The sequence below is a fragment of the Neofelis nebulosa genome, chromosome 5, assembly GCF_028018385.1.
Source record: "Neofelis nebulosa isolate mNeoNeb1 chromosome 5, mNeoNeb1.pri, whole genome shotgun sequence".
Lineage (NCBI taxonomy): Eukaryota > Metazoa > Chordata > Mammalia > Carnivora > Felidae > Neofelis > Neofelis nebulosa.
The window spans coordinates 29,944,684-29,964,531 of record NC_080786.1 but is presented as its reverse complement, the minus strand read 5'-3'; the positions used below and the strand labels follow the sequence as shown (position 1 = coordinate 29,964,531).

Sequence of the window (19,848 nt, the reverse complement as noted above, 5' to 3'; positions counted from 1 at the left end):
AAAGAAGCAAAACCAGTCAGGATGAAATAAAAAATGCTATAACTGAGCTGCAATCTCGAATGGTTGCCATGGTGGCAAGGATGGATGAACCAGAGCAGTGAATCAACGACACAGAGGACAAACCTATGGAGAAGAGTGAAGCAGAAAAAAAGAGGGAGACTAAGTCAAAAGAGCATGATTGAAGAATTACAGAAATCAGTGACTCATTTAAAAGGAACAACATCAGAATCATATGAGTCCCAGAAGATGAAGTGAGAGAAAAAGGGGTAGAAGGGTTATGTGAGCAAATCACAGTAGAAAACTTTCCTAACCTGGGGAAAGACACAGACATCAAAATCCAGGAAGCACAGAGGACTCCCATTAGATTCAACAAAAACAGACCATAAGGCATATCATAGTCAAATTCACAAAATACTCAGGCAAGGAGAGAATCATGAAAGCAGCAAGGGAAAAAAAGTCCTTAACCTACAAGGGAAGACAGATCAGGTTTGCAGCAGACCTATCCACAGAAACTTGGCAGACTAGAAGGAGTGGCAGGATATATTCAATGTACTGAACTGGAAAAATAGGCAGGCAAGAATTCTTTATCCAGCAAAGCTGTCATTCAAAATAGAAGGAGAGATAAAAAGTTTCCCAAACAAAAATTAAAGAAAGGAGTTCATGACCACTAAACCAGCCCTGCAAGAAATTTTAAGGGGTACTTTCTGAAGGGAGAAAAGAGGGAAAAAAACAGACCCAAAGCAACAAAGACTAGAAACACACCAGAAAACACACCAGAAACTCCAACTCTACAGGCAACATAATGGCAATAAATTCATACCTTTCAGTACTCACTCTAAATGTCAATTGTCTAAATGCTCCAATCAAAAGACAGAGTAGATAAGAAAACGAGATCCATCTATATGCTGTTTATAAGAGACCCACTTTAGACCTAAAGACACCTTCAGATTGAAAGTAAGGGGATGAAGAACCATCTATCATGCTAATGGTCACCAAAAGAAAGCTGGACTAGCAATACTTACATCAAACAATCTAGACTTTAAAATAAAGACTGTAACAAGAGATGAAGAAGGGCTTTATATCATAATTAAGGGGTCTATTCACCAGGAAGATGTAACAATTGTAAACATTTATGTTCCAAACATGAAACACCTAAATATATAAATCAACTAATCACAAACATAAAGAAACTCATTGATAATAATACCATAATAGTAGGGGACTTCAACACCCCATTTACAACAATGGTCAGATCAACTAAACAGAAAATCAACAAGGAAACAGTGGCTTTGAATGACACATTGGACCAGATGGACTTAACAGATATATTCAGAACATTTCATCCTAAAGCAGCGGAATACACATTCTTCTCCAATGCACATGGAACATTCTCCAGAATAGATCGCATACGGGGTCACAAATCAGCCCTCAACAAGTACAAAAAGATTGAGATCATACTATGCATATTTCAGACCACAATGCTGTGAAACTCAAAATCAACCACAAGTGGGGCGCCTGGGTGGCGCAGTCGGTTAAGCGTCCGACTTCAGCCAGGTCACGATCTCGCGGTCCGTGAGTTCGAGCCCCGCGTCAGGCTCTGGGCTGATGGCTCGGAGCCTGGAGCCTGCTTCTGACTCTGTGTCTCCCTCTCTCTCTGCCCCTCCCCCGTTCATGCTATGTCTCTCTCTGTCCCAAAAATAAAAAATAAAAAAAAAAAAAAAAAAAAAAAAAAAAATCAACCACAAGAAAAAATGTGGAAAGATAACAAAACTTGGAGACTAAAGACTATCTTACTAAAGAATGAATGGGCTAACCAAGAAGTTAAAGAGGAAATTAAAAAGTACATGGAAGCCAATGAAAATGATAACACCACAGTCCAAAACCTCTGGGATGCAGCAAAGGCAGTCATAAGAGGGGAGTATATACCAATCCAGGCCTTCCTAAAGAAGGAAGAAAGGTCTCAGATACACAACCTAACCTTACACCTTGAAGAGCTGGAAAAAGCACGGCAGATAAAACCCAAAACCAGCAGATGACAGGAAATAATAAAGATTAGAGCAGAAATCAATGCCATGGAAACCAAAAAAAAAAAAAAAAAAAAAAAAAAAAAAACACAGATCAAGGAAACCAGAAGCTGGTTCTTTGAAAGAATTAACAATATTGATAAACCCTAGCCAGTTTTATCAAAAAGAAAAAGGAAAGGACCCAAATAAATAAAAGCAAGAGTGAAAGAGGAGAGATCACAACTAACACAGCAGAAATACAAACAATAAGAGAATATTACAAGCAATTATACACCAATAAAATGGGCAATCTGGAAGAAATGGACAAATTCCTAGAAATATATAAACTACCAAAACTGAAACAGTCAGAAATAGAAAATTTAAACAGACCCATAACCAGTAAAGAAATAGAATTAATAATAAAAAATCTCCCAAAAAACAAGAGTCCAGGGCCAGATGGCTTTCCAGAGGAATTCTACCAAACATTTTTTTTTTTTTTAATGTTTATTTATTTCTGAGACAGAGAGAGACAGAGCATGAGTGGGGAAGGGGCAGAGAGAGAGAGGAGACACAGAATCAGAAGCAGGCTCTGAGCTGTCAGCACAGAGCCCGATGCGGGGCTCGAACTCACAAACTGTGAGATCATGACCTGAGCCACAGTTGGTCGCTCAACCAACTGAGCCACCCAGGCACCCCTCTACCAAACATTTAAAGAAGAGTTAACACCTATTCTCTTGAAGCTGTTCCAAAAAATAGAAATGGAAAGAAAACTTCCAAACTCTTTCTATGAAGCCAGCATTACTTTGATTCCAAAACCAAAGACCCCACTAAAAAGGAGAGCTACAGACCAATTTCCCTAATGAACATGGATGCAAAAATCCTCAACAAGATACTAGCGAACTGGATCCAACAATACATGAAAAGAATTATTCACCACGACCCCAAGTGGAATTTACACCTGGGCATCAGGGCTGATTCAATATCTGCAAAACAATCAATGTGATACATCACATCAATAAAAGAAATGAGAAGCATATGATCCTCTCAATAGATGCAGAGAAAGCATTTGACAGAATACAGCATCCTTTCTTGATAAAAACCCTCAAGAAAGTAGGGATAGAAGGATCATACCTCAAGATCATAAAAGCCATATATGAACAACCCAACACTAATATCATCCTCAATGGGGGGAAAAACTGAGAGCTTTCCCCCTAAGGTCAGGAACATAACAGGGATGTCCATTCTCGCAACTGTTATTCAACACAGTATTGGAAGTCTTAGCCTCAGCAATCAGAGAACACAAAGAAATAAAAGGCATCCAAATTGGTCAGGAGGACCATCACTCTTCGCTAACCATCACTAACCATCACTCTTCGCAGATGACATGATATTCTTATGGAAAACCCAAAGATTCTACCAAAAAACTGCTAGAACTGACCCATGAATTGAGCAAAGTCACAGGATATAAAATCAATGCAGAGAAACTGGTTGCATTCCTATACACCAATAATGAAACAACAGAAAGAGAAATCAAGGAATCGATCCCATTTACAAATGCACCAAAAACCATAAAATGCCTCAGGATAAATTTAACCAAAGAGGTGAAAAATCTATACACTGAAAACTACAGAAGTCTTGTGAAAGAAATTGAAGAAGACACACACAAAAAAGGAAAAATATTCCATGCTCCCAGATAGGAAGAATATTGTTAAAATGTCAACACTACCCAAAGCAATCTACAATGCAATTCAATGCAATCCCTATCAAAATAACACCAGCATTCTTCAGAGCTACAACAAAGAATCCTAAAATCTGTACAGAACCAGAAAAGACCCTGAATAGCCAAAGCAATCTTGAAAAAGAAAACCGAAGCTTGGGGCGCCTGGGTGGCTCAGTAGGTTGAGAGTCCGACTTTGGCTCAGGTCATTATCTTGCAGCTCGTTGAGTTCGAGCCCCGTGTCCGGCTCTGTGCTGGCAGCTCAGAGCCTGGAGCCTGTTTCAGATTCTGTATCTCCCTCTCTCTCTGCCCCTCCCCTGCTCATGCTCTGTCTCTCTGTCTCAAAAATAAATAAACGTTAAAATAAAAACAAAAAACAAAACAAAACAAAAAAACCCCCGAAGCTGGAGGCATCACAATCCAGGACATCAAGCTGTATTACAAAGCTGTAATCAAGACAGTACACTACTGGCACAATAAGAGACACTCAGATCAACGGAACAGGACAACCCAGAAATGGACCCACAGTGTATGGCCAACTCATCTTTGACAAAGCAAGAAAAAATATCCAATGGAATAAAGACAGTCTCTTCAGCAAATGGTGCTGGGAAAACTGGACAGTGACATGCAGAAAAATCAACCTGGACCACTTTCTTACACCAGACACAAAAATAAACTCAAAATGGATGAAAGACCTAAACGTAAGATAGGAAGCCATCAAAATCCTAGAGGAGAAAGCAGGCAAAAACCTCTCTGACCTCAGCCGCAGCAACTTCCTACTCAACACCTCCCAGAGGCTAGGGAATCAAAAGCAAAAATGAACTATTGGGACCTCATCAAAATAAAAAACTTCTGCACAGCGAAGGAAACAATCAGCAAAACTAAAAGGCAACCGACAGAATGGGAGAAGATATTTGCAAACAATGTATCAGATAAAGGGTTAGTATCCAAAATCTATAAAGAACTTATCAAACTCAAGACCCAAAAAACAAATAATCCAGTGAAGAAATGGGCAAAAGACATGAATAGACACTTCTCCAAGGAAGACATCCAGATGGCCAACAAACACATGAAAAAATGCTCAACATCATTCATCATCAGGGAAATACAAATCCAAACCACAATGAGATACCACCTCACACCTGTCAGAATGGCTAACATTAACAACCCAGGCAATGACAGATGTTGGCAAGAATGTGGAGAAAGAGGATCTCTTTTGCACTGCTGGTGGGAATGCAAACTGGTGCAGCCACTCTGGAAAACAGTATGCAGGTTCCTTAAAAAATTAAAAACAGAACTACTCTACAACCCAGCAATTGCACTACTAGGTATTTATCCAAAGGATACAGGTGTGCTGTTTCGAAGGGGCACATGTACGCCAATGTTTACAGCAGCAATATCAACAATAGCCAAAGTATGGAAAAAGCCCAAATGTCCATTGAGGAATCGATAAAGAAGATGCGAGATATATATATATATATATATATTACTCAGCAATCAAAAAGAATGAAATCTTGCCACTTGCAACAAAGTGGTTGGAACTAGAGAGTATTATGCTAAGTGAAAGTAGTCAGAGAAAGACAAATATATGACTTCACTCATGAGGAATTTAAGATACAAAACAGATGAATTTAAGGGAAGGGAAGCACAAATAACATAAAACAGGGAGGGGGACAAAACATAAGAGACTCTTAAATATAGAGAACAAACAGAGGGTTGCTGGAGGGGTTGTGGAAGGGGGATGGGCTAAATGGGTAAGGGGCATTAAGGAAGCTACTCCTGAAATCATTGTTGCACTATATGCTAACTAATGTGGATATAAATTTAAAAATAACTATAAAAAATTATCTTCTAGAAAGTTAATACTTATCAAATATTAGCTTCTTTCATATGAGTAACAGTATATGAGAAGCAAAATGTCAAGAAACAAATGGGGCAAGAACCATACAATGGAGGCAGAAATCCCCCCCCCCCCCCGGCCTTTCTTTAAAATAAAGAGGCTAATTGAGAAAAAAAAAAAAAGGGCCAGACTCCATGAACCCCTAGGGCTCCCAACAGGAGGAAATATGAATCCTTTCTAGAGAGAGGCTTTCATATCCTAAAGCAGTAAAAAACAACAATCACAACAACAACAAAATATTAAAAACACAATACCATTATCATCCCCCCCCCCCCCATGAACCTTTGGTATAAGTCTAATAAAATATGTCAAGATCTGTATCAGGAAAACTACAAAACTGATCAACAGAATCAAAGTGTAACTAGATAAACAGAGACATTCCACAATCATGGATACGAAGACTAAACAGTTTCAAAATGTCTCTTCTTCCCAACTCAATCTATAGATACCATTAAATCCAATCAAAACCTCAGCAACTTATTCCATGAATACTGACACATTCTACAGTTTATATGGAGAGGCAGAAGACCCAGAATAGCCAACATAATAATGAAGAACAAAGCTGGAGGACTGACTCTGCCCAACTTACTATAAAGCTTTAGTTAACCAAGACAGCAGGTCCTGATGAAAACAGATCAAAAGAACGAAGTCCATTAATATAGTCAAGGGCAATACAGATGGTCCCTGACTTACAATGGTTCAACTTACAACATTTTTTTTTACTTTACAAACATGTGAAAACAATATGCATTCAGTAAAAACCAGACTTCAAATTTTGAATTTTAATCTTTTCCTGGGCTGGCAATATGCAGAACAATCTCTTGTGATGCTGGGCAGCAGCAACGAGCCACAGCTCCCAGTCAGGCACTCGACTGCAAAGGTAAATAATCAATACACAGAACCAGTCTGTTTTTCACTTTTACTACAGATTTCAACAAGTTACATTAAGATTTTCAACACTTTTATTATAGGCTTTGTGTTAGATGATTTTGATGAACTGTAGGCTAATCTAGGTGTTCTGAACACATTTAAGGCAGGCTAGGCTAAGCTATGACATTCAGTAAGTGTATTAGATGCATTTTCAATTTTCAATTTACTATGGGTTTATCAGAATATAATCCTATTATAAGTCAAGTAAGATCTGTACAACAAAACAAAGATAATCTTTTCAACAAATGATGCTGGAACAGCTAAACACCCACATGCAAAAATATGAATACATACAATGAATAAATATAGGCTGTATACTTTTCAGAAAAATTAGCTCAAAATGGATCACATACCTAAGTGTAAACCACAAAAGCACAAAACTCCTCAGAGAGAACACGGGAGAAAATCAAGGTATCTTGGGTCTGGCAATGATTTTCTAGATACAACCCTAAAGGCACAATCCATGAAAAAAGATCAATAAACTGATCTTTTATTGAAAGATACAAATTTCTGCTCTACAAACGTCAGCATCAGAAGAATGAGCCACAGACTGGTAGGAAGTATTTGCAAAAGATAGATCTGATAAAGGACTGTTATCCAAAATATATAAAAAACTCATATAACTCCATTTAAAAATAGGTCAAGGAACTTTTTATAGACACCTCCCCAAACAAGATTTATAGAGAGTAATAAGTACATGAAAAGATGTTCCCCATCATATCAACGTCTTCATGGAAATGCAACTTAAAGCAGTTAGGTATTACTACCTATGTATTAGAACAGCTAAAATCTATAACACTGACAACACTAAAGGCTGGTCAGGATGAAGAGCAACAGGAACTCTTGTTTATCGCTGGTGAGAATGCAAAATGGTGCAGCCACTTTGGAAGACAGTTTGGCAATTTCTCGCAAAGCTAAACATACTCTTACCATATAATTCTTCAATTGCACTCCTTGATATTCACCCAAAAACTAATGTCCACACAAAAACCTACACGCGATTTTTATACCAGCCAAGAAGTCGTTAGGCAGGTGAAAGGATAAACTGTTTACATCCAGACAAAGACATACTATTCAGCATTAATAAGAAATGAACTATCACACAATGAAAAAATATGGAAGCAACGTGAATATATATTAGTAAGTAAAAGAAGCCACCCTGAAAGTCTACATACTGTATGATTCCAATTATATGACACTCTAGAAAAGGCAAAGCTATGGGAACTATAAAAAAGATGAGTAGTTTTCAGGGATTAGTGGACAGAGAGGGATGAATTAGCATAACACGGAGGATTTTTAGGATGGTGAAAATAGTCTGTATGATACTGTCAATGGTGAATACACGTCATTATACATTTGTTCAAATCTGTAGAATGTACACCAAGAGTGAATCCTAATGCAAAACACAGACTCAGGGGCACCTGGGTGGCTCAGTCGGTTAAATGTCTGACTTTAGCTCAGGTCATGATCTCACAGTCCGTAGGTTCGAGTCCAGAATCAGGCTCTGTGCTGACAGCTCAGAGCCTGGAGCCTGCTTCAGATTCTGTGTCTCCTTCTCTCCCTGCCCCTCTCTCGCTCGCTCATTCGCTCACTCACTCTCTCCCTGTCTCTCACAAAAATAAACATTAAAAAAAACCCCACAGACTCAGAATGATTACGATGTGTCAGTGTAGCTTCATCAATTGTAACAAATGAACATTCTGGTGGAGGGTGCTTATAACAGGGAAGGCTATGCATATGCTGGCTCAAGGGCAGGGGGATGTAATACGGGAAATCTCTAGATATGTTGCTCAATTTTGCTCTGAACCAAAAACTGCTCTAAAAAAGTTTATTTTTTAAAAAATTCACACAACAGTCTCATCCATGATAGACTGCTCATCATCACCATCTTGTGGGCAAGGAAGAAACAACAAAAGTCAAGACATCTTCATAAATAATGAAAGAAATAACTACCACATTCCATCAAACCTAAGATTCCTCAATTAAAAGACACCTTCTTATTTCAGGTATAACTAAGAAAGAGAAAAATACTGCCAGTTAAACTATGACACAAACAACCATAAAAAGCATTCATTCTAATTTCATAGATAATAAAATGTCTTAAAATCAATGAAATGTGGTATTAAAAAAAAAAATCAATGAAATGTGGTATATTATTTCCCTCGTAAGTTTTCACCAGTGTGAGAGACAAAAGAAGAATAAACTGCAGCACAAGAATTTCAGGAAATAAGAGTAACACTAGGACAATACTAAAAGAAATAAGAAAATATTGTTCTGTACTTTTGAGACATTAAATTTGGGTAATTTAAGAACAGAAATATATAATGTTGGATTTAAATAACTTCTAGGATTTCACCTAGCTTTAAAATTCCTTTTTCAGATTTTAATAGCTCTACATGTAATTACAATTTGTCCTCAAAGGAAATGAAAATTTTATTAACATGGTAAGTGTTAACACTTTCTGAACACTCTTGAGAAACACTTTCAAACATTATCTCATACAATCCTCATAAAAACCAGGAAAGGTGGGCTTGCAAACCAGACATGGTTGACCCCAGGGTCTATGCTTTCCTTGGCAGGGCACCAGGCTGCCTCCTGAATACCACCAGAGCAAATATGGGTGACCTTGATATACAGATTCAGGCAAGTTCACTCTAAATCCTACTTACCTGGCTGAAGCCTTAAAACGCTCTAAGAATTGAAGTCTCAAGCTCTCATGGCCAGGGAGATCAATCAAGGTCAGGCTAGCACCCTAAGGATGACAGCAATAACATTAAATGAATATTGTGGTACTGATTCACATTCATAACATAAACTTTTCATATCAGATTTCAAGTACCAGAACAGTGTCCAATTCATTAATGAACAAAAAAAGGTTCACCATAATTAATGAATCAAACAAAAGTTCACAAAGCATCTTCTGTTTATAAATCATTAGTAGAGGCTCCAGGGATTTAACAGGGAGCAAAAACAGATATGATCCCTGTTCCAACAGGGTTTATAATATAATATACAATAAAAGATCAACACGGGGTGCCTGGGTGGATCAGTCTGTTAAGGGTCTGACTCTTAATTTCAGCTGAGGTCATGATCTCTTGGTTTGGGAGACTGAGCCCCACGTTAGGCTCTGTGCTAACAGCTTGGAGCCTGCTTGAGATTCTCTCTCTCCCTGCCCCTCCCCAACTCAAGTGCTCAGGCACTCTCGAGCGCATGCGCTCTCAAAATAAATAAACTCTAAAAAAAGAAAGATCAACACAATGCAAAATTATATATAAATGTAAAATTACAACTTTGATAAATGCTCCAAGGGCACCTAAGAAACCTGACCCTGTGAGGGAGTCATGGAAGTGTGGTCCATCTGAGGCTGGAGAAATATACCAGTATGAATAAAAACAAAAACATGTGAAAAGAGTAGAAAATTCTAACAAAGTAAATAAAGTAATAGGAGACCTACACTTTACCACAGCATGTTACCATTACAGGGATCCCCAATCTTTGTAACAACAAAACATTCCTTTACATTCCCACTATAATTTAATTTTTAAATATTTGTTGACAAGACACACCATTTATTTGTTCCAAATGTCAATATTTTGTGTCAATCACGGAAACGGGAGGGGGGGGTTGTGTCCCTCCTGAGTCAACTCATCAAGCACCCACTTAAGGACTATTCATTCCAGGTCTTCATTCTTGAGCTCAGGTTCAATATGGATATGGCTTTGCTCATAGACTCTCTGGTATAATCCTGATACACTTATCAGGCCCATGGAACCTTTCTCCGATGTTCTACCTTATCCACAGCCAGCCTTAACCACTGTTCAGCAGGAGGGAGTCAGTATCATGCACAGATCTGACATGATTACAGCTGGATTATGACCTGTCACTTTGTGTAGTCTTTTATGGGTAAAAATATGTGTGCTAGCTTAAAAAAAAAAAAAAAAAAAAATTCTGTTAAGAGTCTAGGGACCTCAGGTTAGGACCCACTACCACATTTCATAATCAGCACTACACCACTATAAGCAATTCAGAAAGAATATTAATGATACACTGAGAGAGGGACTAGATCTAAAACATACTGGGGTGGGGGGGGATGTGGAGAGAAGGATTGAAAAAGAAGGGAGGAATGTTCTACGTTTTCAAATAAAAATATGCAGGCCTCATATGTAAAGTTAAGTTTTCCAAAAGCTGTATTAAAAAAGTAAAAAAAAAGATATAGTAAATTTAATTTAATAAATATATTATTTAACCCAATATATCTAAAATATCTTTTTAACGGGGCGCCTGGGTGGCTCAGTCGGTTAAGCGGCCGACTTTGACTCAGGTCATGATCTCACGGTCCGTGAGTTCGAGCCCCGCATCGGGCTCTGTGCTGACAGCTCAGAGCCTGGAGCCTGTTTCAGATTCTGTGTCTCCCTCTCTCTGACCCTCCCCCATTCATGCTCTGTCTCTCTCTGTCTCAAAAATAAATAAACATTAAAAAAAATAATAAATTAAAAAAATAAATAAATAAAATATCTTTTTAACAACTAAAAAACTCAAGAAATTGTTGCCATTTTACTTTTTTTTTTCTCATGCCAAGTTCAAGATCTGGTGTATACTTTACACTTACAACACCCCTCAATTTGGACTAGTCACATTTGAGGTGCTCAATAGTCACACATGGCCAATGGCTATTCTATTGGAAAAGCACAAGTTTAAAGTATACCCTGGGATATCCCACTTAAAAAATCTGGCCCAAGTGCCCCAAGAATTAAAGATCTCCCAAACCTGAACTTTCAAAACCTAAAATCTTGGGAGTTTAAAAATGACTGGGCTAGAAAGAGTGCTGTTATTGAAAAATGCAAAAAATATCTGTAAGACATTTAAAAGAATGTTTATCTTTGTTTACAATGTTTAATTCTGGAGGCACCAAAAAAGCAGAAAAGGTCTCTAAGATAACCACTTTAATTCATCGATCTATACATCTACCCCTCCAACCAGCCACCTAACCTTTCCTCCACTCACCAAATACCTATGCATTACAATCGACTTGGCAGTCACTCTCCACATTCTGGGGCTACACAGATACACAAAAAGTCCTTCTCATGATTCCTTACTGGTATTTTTGAAATATACTCATATATACTAAGATAGCCATTGCAATACTGTAAAATAAAGATTATAACAAACAGTTCATTAATAGAGCTCTTACTAAATTAGAACTTAATTGAATGGTACAGCCAAATACTCACAAATCAACTAGGCAGCACTATGTGTACAAATGAGGGAGAAAAACAAAACAACCCAACCACATCATATTGTTTTAAAAAAAACAAAAGCAAACAAAACAAAACAAAAAACAATGGGCAGAATAGACTATTAAAAAGAAAAAAAGGGGCACCAGGTGGCTCAGTCAGTTAAGCATCCGACTTTGGCTCAGGTCATCATCTCATAGTTTGTGAGTTTGAGCCCTGCATCAGTCTCTCTGCTGTCAGCACAGAGCCTGCTTCAGATCCTCTGTCTCTCTCCCTGTACCCTTCCCTCGCTCACACACACACACTCTCTCTCAAAAATAATAAATAGTTAGAAAAAAAAGAAAAAAAAATTGAGGTGCCTGGCTGGCTCAGTTGATGGAGCGTGTAACTCTTGATCACAGCACTGAGTTCAAGTCCCAGGTTGGATACAAAGATTGCTTAAAGGGGCGCCTGAGTCTCTGAGTCGGTCAAGAGTCCACCTTCAGCTTAGGTCATGATCTCATGGTTTGCAGATTCGAGCCCTGCGTCAGGCTGTGTGCTGACACCTAAGAGCCTGGAGCCTGCTTTGGATTCTGTGTCACCCTCTCTCTCTGCCCCTCTCCTGCTCGCACTCTGTTTCTCTCTCTTTCAAAAATAAATAAATGGGAAAAAAAAAAAAAAAGGCTGCTTAGAAATAAAATCTTTAAGAGAAAATTAAAGGGTACACAGATATATCTGCATATACATAGACCATCTGAAGGGTACACAGAAAAATGGTAAGTTATTACCTCTAAAGAGAAGACCTAGTAGGGATGGGAAAGGCAAAATTACTTTTCATCTAATATTCTTTTTTTTTGTTTATTTGAGAGAGAGAGAGAGAGAGAGAGAGAGAAAGAGACAGAAAGAAGGAGAGCAAGAGAACATGCGGGGGACGGGCAGAGAGAGAGGGAGACAGAAGACCCAAAGTGGGCTCCATGCTGACAGCAGAGAGATTAATGCAGGGCTTGAACTCAGGAACTGCGAGATTATGACCTGAGCTGACGCCAGATGCTCAGCTGACTGGGCCACCCAGGTGCCCCAAACCGAATATTCTTTTTAACCTTTTGAAATTTGGTCCCATTACATATATTACCTATTCAAAATATAAATAAAAAGGCTTAATGCTCACCCTTAAGAACTCATGGTAAAGTTGGAAAGAAGACAAGAAACAAAAACTAGTGAAATGTGATGTAACATCAGTGTGCATGAGGTACAAAGCAGGGGATGGTATGATTAAATCTGCTGCTTGGATGACCGAGAGCAGAATGTGTTACATGGACTCTACTTATCCATAAAAATAAGGTATGAATGGTACCTATACCCTCAGACTAATTCATCCTACAAATGTCCTTTCCTGACAGACCAAAGTAAAGTAAAATTGTCAGACTTCCAACATTCTAGGAAACCCTTACCCTGGTATTGTTGACTCTGTACAGAGCAGAGCTGTCAGTGATCGATGTCTGAGTGTCTCTATAAAGGCCAGTTAACAACTGTTAAAAAAACAAACAACAGTATGAGGGAGATCAGAGTAAATATATAAATAGCAAATATAAAGAAAATAATTTTGTTCTAACTCTCTAATGGGTCAGGTCAAATAAATGAGTATTACTTGCAACAACTGAAAAGGACTATATTGTTTTTTCCTTATAGAAAAATCTAATTAATTGCATCTTCATTCCCCTCTCCACAATGAAAGGATGGGGGTGGGGGAAACTAGTTTCAAATGGTTAGTGGCCAAATTTACCAACATTCCATAAATATTTTTAATCATCACAAATGACTGCAAATTGTATTTCTGTAGTAGAAAGGAAATAATTTAGCCTCTCAAAAGGAAGAATAAGAAGAAAACCTCTGCTATGCTCTGTAACAAAAAACGGTTTAAAATACTAAAAAGATTAAATATTCGTGAAAAGATGGCTAAGTAATCCAATATGTCAAAGAATCAATCTTTTAAAAACCTTCCTTGACAAGTTCTCAGAAAAGTTTGTTACACAACAAATTATACACCCTACAGACATCACTGTCTTTTATCTTTCCAGCTTTTCTGGCATCCTTGGCCACCACAAGAGAAGGGTTACATAAAACCCTTAAATGGGATAAGGACTAAATGTCAGTATCTGGCAAGTGCAAGAAAACAGAAATGGTGAAAAAAAATTCAGTTTATGAGTTTTTCAAGAGTCTTAGCAAGTTTTTCAAGTCTTTTCAAGTGAGTCAAGAATTAACTCCCCAGTTATCAGCATCAGCCTCCTTTCCTTTCACAAGAATATTAGGATGGCCTAAAATCTTCTATCAAGTTTAGGAGAGAGGTAAATCAAAGCATTTACTCTGACAAAGAGCAATGTTTTCCCAGAGTCACACAGGCCAACAAGAAGAACAGCTCTTTGACTGCTCCTTCTGCTCCGGATGAACTTCCAGAACACTGTGGAACAGAGAAAACAACCAAAGTTATGCCTTGTAGTATCACTAGTACGCCTATACGGTTGGGGTAGGGAAGTTAACAGAAGTCTACCACAGAACACCTCATTCAGCCGGATCTCAGTTTTTATTGTATTTTTACCACCATTACAATCGTTTTTGTTGTTGTTAACAGTGGGAAAGCCTGAGTTGTGTAAATAGACTTCTCGGTTCTTGGATTCCCATAAAAGTTGGATGTTGTGCCCCCAGGCTTCTAACGTGTAACCTATTTAACACCGTCGAGGGACTCCACCGAGTGCCAGCCACTATCAACTGCCAACCTTCCTGTGTCTACACCCCCATCCCGACTGTGGACTCCTCAAGTGCAATCTTGTCTTACTATATATTCTCAGTTCCCAGGACACAAACTTGGAATAAAGAGCCCGAGAGTCTTGGTAATAAGAGCAAAAAAACGAAGAGGGGGTGGGGGTAAGGACCACGCGCTCAGGCATAACAGGGGCCGATGAAGAAAGAGTAACCCGTGCACCCAAGGACGAAGACGTCCAAGGGTCGCAGGAGATCCTCTTTAACGCAGCACTACTCCCGCTGCTTCAGGTAACAGGGCAGGTTGGTGTAAGAGGTTAGTCTCCCTCTACAGATGCTCCTCAAACGCCTTCGCCTCCCGGGGTCGGCGGTCTGCACAAGCCGAGTCCAAGCCGGGACCCCGCCCGCCGTGAACCCGCCAAAACCACCGGCCACCTCTTTACCCAGCGTCAGCAGCACTGCGAGAAGCGCCACCACGATTGACAGCAGCGTCGGGTCCCTCTGCTGTAGCTCCTGCCGCAAGGAGTCTAAGTAGGGTTGGAAGGCGCCCCCGACACTGCCTCCATTCCCCATCCGCCGCGACTCCGCGGAAGCCATGGCTGAGATGCGTGTCACCAGCGCCGGGAAAGCAACGTGGCCCTGGGCTCTGCGCAGGCGGCCGAAGCGGAGCATCACGGGAGTGGTAGTTCCTAAGTTGTATTTCCTCCTTTCGGGACCCGGATCGCGAAGGTCCTGATGGGAGTTGCAGTTCTCATGAACACTACATCGAGCCAGCGGTATTTCACGAGTGAAACTTTTATCTTTTAAGATAGGAGTCAAATGTCGCCACCCTTTTCATAGTTGTTGACGGAATGATGGATGAATAAAATGAATAGCTTAAGAAATCTGCACTGAGGATTTCCAGTCACTCGCTTTGTGAGGTGAGTCTTGTGAGGATCTCAAGCATTACACAAACATTTCATCTGACTATAATATGGCATGGGATTTGACAGAGGATGTACGGTGCGACATGGAAATACAGAAAGGGACGCTTAGTCCACCTTAGGTTCAGAGAAAAGCTCCTGGAGCAACGTGACGGGAACTGAGCATGAGGGATGCGTTAGCTTCCGCAGGTGTAAAAGGAGAAAGCTTTGTGTTGAAGAAAACGAGCAATTCAATGCACCTATACTGTAAATCTAGGGCTGTAACTGAGATTTCTACACGGAGAGAAGCAACTAGGAAGATCAGAGCGTGGGGTGGAGCTGTTGAAAACTGCAGCTGCCATTCCGCTCCAGAGCGGGCAGCCACTACTTTGCCAGGCGGACATATGTGGGACCAAAGTAGCCCGTTCTTCCAGTTTTTCCAGAGAAGCCAGAAAGGGAAATGCTCCATTTTTCAAATTTCAGCAAGTCATGAAAAACATTAAAACAAACAAGCAAACAAACACTTGTCGCCTAAATAAAACACCTATGGGGCCAGAAGTGGTCAGCTTAGGGGCTGCCACTTTGCATTCTGTCATTAAGCTGGTATCATTTCTGCAGAAGTGGCAGGAGATGAAGCGGGAAAGGTTGGCAGGAATGACCTGAAGGGATAATGTGTTATGCTGAGGAGCCTAGATTTTATCCAGAATGCAATGAGAAATGTCATTTGGGGGTAATATAGATGAATGGCAGATAAATGGACAACTGTGATTTGAGAGAGGAGAGACTGAGGCAGGGAGACCAACTGGGAGCTGTTCAGTGTTTTGGCAAAAGATGCACAGGGTCTGAACCAGAACAGAGGTAGGTGTGGGAAGGAAGCCACAGATTTGAAAGATGTGTAGAAGGAAAATATAGAATGTGGTGATTCATTGGATGTGATGAGTCAAGAGGGAGAGTTATCAGGACTGCATCTGAAGCAGTTGGTGCGGGGTACTGGAAAGATCAGAGTGCATAAAGTGAATTAGAGAGGGGCTTCGGGACTGAGGGCATAACCAGAATGAAAATTGCCTCTGTTTTCTATATATTGAGTTTCAGATGCCTCTGAGCGTGGGGAAATAGGTTCTACTTACATAAATGGGTTAGAAAAAAGCTTAGGGCCGCCACGGGGCAAAAGTGCCTGAAGTTAGGTAGCCAGATACTGTAATGGGATCATGAGCAATTTGTTATATCACCTGCAGGAAATTACCTTCCATCTGGCGCCAATGTATCTTCATCACAGACTCCACTTGCCCCCGCCCCCAGACCCTTTGCTTCTTACACAAACAAGTTAATGATTACTATCTGATAGTTTTCTTCACGTTCACCACGTGTATAGGATCTTGTTTTCTTCACATTCACCACGTGTATAGGATCTTGTTTTCTTCACGTTCACCACGTGTGTAAGATCTTGTTTTCTTCACGTTCACCACGTGTGTAAGATCTTGAGCGCTCAATAAATATGGAGATGAAACCCCTATTAAGGCCTCTTGTCTCCTCTCAGACATTAGCCTCTCTCATATTCAATTCTGCATTTACTCTCTTGCTGGACAAGACAGAAGTCCAGACTCATAGTCTGTGACATCTGAGAATTCTAAAATCTTATATTAAGCTGGTGATCCAGTAAACAAATGTACATTTTCAGCAATAGGTGCTATATTGTCATCTTAGTGTCAAACATAAACAAGTGGTCATTAAAATCATGGAGAGAATGGAAAGTGAGGAGAAAGGAACTTGCAGAGAAGCCTAATAAGGAAGAGTCAGTGACAAAGGAGTAAAACATATCCTGGAAGTGGTCAGCAGCATGTCTTGTAACAGAGGGGCTCCTGTGATGAGGGCTTGAATGAAAAGTGAGCTCAGAGGAAACACTGGGGTAAGTCAGGGGGTAGGGTCATGGTATGGAAGCAAGACTGTGGTAGATGGAGAAGAGGGTGGTTAATGAAGACAATTGTCAACATTAATGAGTACTTGCTAGTACCAGGCATTGTTTTAAATAATTTTAATTTATTAATTTGTTTAATCCTCACAGTGATCCATTATTCCAATTTTACAGAGGCAAACTGAGGCAGGGGTTAAGTAACTTATCTATTAAGCCCAGGCAGTTGGGCTCCTTTATGCTTAACTATATGCTCTAACATAGTACAATTCATTTTCCAGGCATTACGTTGATAAATGTAGGCAATAGTCACTCCAGATTAAGAAAGGATGTTTAGGATGTGAGGCTAAACAAAGTAAACCAACTACTTTATTTTAAATTAGAACTATCAATTAAAACTATCAGAACTGGCAGTAATTTTACCACATTCTCTTTTTTCTTTCTTTCTTATGGTTCTGGTCCCTGTTCTGTATCCACTACCCAGTGCGTACACACATGCACATGCACACACACACACACATCCTTTGTAATAACCATTGATTCCTCTGTTAGGAGCTAAAAATGCAGGGAAGGGGGAAGGGCTGAACAGGAGAACACTCACCATAACTGTCCTAACTGTATAAGAATTTTTGGCCAGAGCTATGTGAATGAAAAAGTGCTTGGTGGTAAAATTTGGGAATGATGAAAGAATGGTTTAACAAGACACTTTTTTTCCAGTATGTTTCCTGGTTAAAGGCAGAAGAAATGCCATTCTCATGAATGAGAGCAGGAGGGAATCTGCTGTTTCCTGTCCTCTCACATCTCTGTCAACACATGCTTCCAGGAGGTGTGTGGAGATGAACCCAGAGGAAGGACAGGCAGATACTGACTGCTGCTTGCTGACCGTGTTTTGCTCCTTTACTCAAATAGCAAATGAAGAGAGTTCTAGTGAAACAAACATAGACAATTTTTCCCTCTCTCCCATTAATTAAAATGTCCCATTCTCCAGACACATTTCCCCCTGTTCTTCTATTCCCAGTAGCTCCAAAGCACACTGGAAATGATCTCAGACTCAGGGACATCAATCGTATGATTCCCGTATTCTGGCTTATCTCTTTAACTTTGTTTCTTTAGGGGGAAAAAAAAAACACTTAGATGATTTTTCTAAAATAATTAAAATAGGACATGTTTGTCATATTAAAAACTCAAGCAATAGTGAAAGATCAAAGAAGAAGGCCACAAATCACTTCAGATTTATACCTGTAGTATCTGGTGAACATTACTTCATTTTTTTTTACATCTATACTGATAAGGCAGTCTGGAGAGAGGAATAAATCAAAATAAGCAGAAATGATTTCAAGAGACTACAATATGCATAGCTGCATTTACAGTCACTAGAACAGTGTCAGGCTTGTGGTAGACAGTACATTGTTGACAAAATTAGCTTTGTTGCCTCATTGCAATAAGACCCCAGAGGAACTGTTTCACCAAACAAATGTAAAGAGTTATTATAGGATTTAGGGTAAGGGTGGAGTTTAGGTGAATATCAAATAAGGCAGAGTGCTGATAGGCTCAAAGCTGTGTGTCAAAAGGTCAACATCAGGTCCTAACTGCAAAGTGGACCCAGCATCCTGTTAGAGATGTGAACTATTGTGTCCAGAAATCCCCCATCTGCGGCTCTACCCCTGAGTGTACATTGAGGCTGTAGTAGGAGTGAAGTAATAAAGGGGCAAACTGGAAAGTCACTTAGAAGGCAAAATCAAAAGAACCTGCTGGCATTGGCTATGGAGTGAGAGAAAACAGTGAATTGAAATTTGACTCCTTGGTTTATGACTCCTGTACGTGGATAGAAGATGATGTCTTCAGCTATTGTCAAATATATGGAAATGACAGTTGGACAGTTAGGGAAGCAGAAGAGGGAAGGGGCAAGATGATCCCCTCTGTTTTCTATTTGTTGGGCTTCTGATTGCTGTGAGAACTGTGTAGTATAGATCCATAGGCAGGAGGAAGTATGAGTATGGGGATGCAGGAGGCAGGGGCCAGGAATATAGTTAGAGATGTAGGTGCCCCAGAGTCATTCGCATTGCGTAGGGAGGGCCTAGAAAGTAAGAGCATTGGATCAAGAAAAGAAGCCCGAGAAGATTTCCCTACAATTTCAGGGCTGGCAGGATGAGCCCACGGTAAGACCACAAATGGACAGAGAGGGTTAGGAGCCAAAGCAGGGAGCTGCCATGTCAGAGAAATTTGAGAGAGTTCCCAGAAAGAGTGACCAGTCAGCCATTCAAGTGCAGTAAACAGACTCAGGAATGAAAGAATTAAAATTGTTTTTTACAGATGGCAGATGGGCCATGACCTTGGCCAGGGTAGCTGCAGGGAAGTGAGTGGAACAGAAGACTGATTTCTGTGTGTTCAGCCTTTAATAAGAGGCATGGAAAGAGTGAGCCTCCACCTTTCAGAAGAAGGAGAGGAGACAGGGCAGTGACTACTGTGGGAATCAGGGTTAAGTGATAATTTTCAGATGTTCCACTGATTCACTTT

The 19,848-nt window shown here is 39.9% G+C and overlaps 1 protein-coding gene across 2 annotated transcripts in view; it reads right to left on the bottom strand.

The window, feature by feature from the left end:
• SRPRB (SRP receptor subunit beta) overlaps positions 1-15,168 on the bottom strand; it is a 29,336-nt gene extending 14,168 nt beyond the window's left edge. The window contains exons 1-4 of one of the 2 annotated variants that reach the window (XM_058729940.1): positions 14,964-15,168; positions 14,127-14,221; positions 13,215-13,292; positions 9,220-9,302 (exon numbers count right to left, since the gene is read on the bottom strand). In XM_058729940.1, coding sequence (XP_058585923.1) covers positions 9,220-9,302; positions 13,215-13,292; positions 14,127-14,221; positions 14,964-15,117 — 410 coding nt within the window. In that variant the 5' untranslated portion in view covers positions 15,118-15,168. The remainder of the gene's footprint in view (positions 1-9,219; positions 9,303-13,214; positions 13,293-14,126; positions 14,222-14,963) is intronic. The other variant, XM_058729939.1, reaches the window with a different exon arrangement.
• Positions 15,169-19,848: the final 4,680 nt, after the last annotated feature.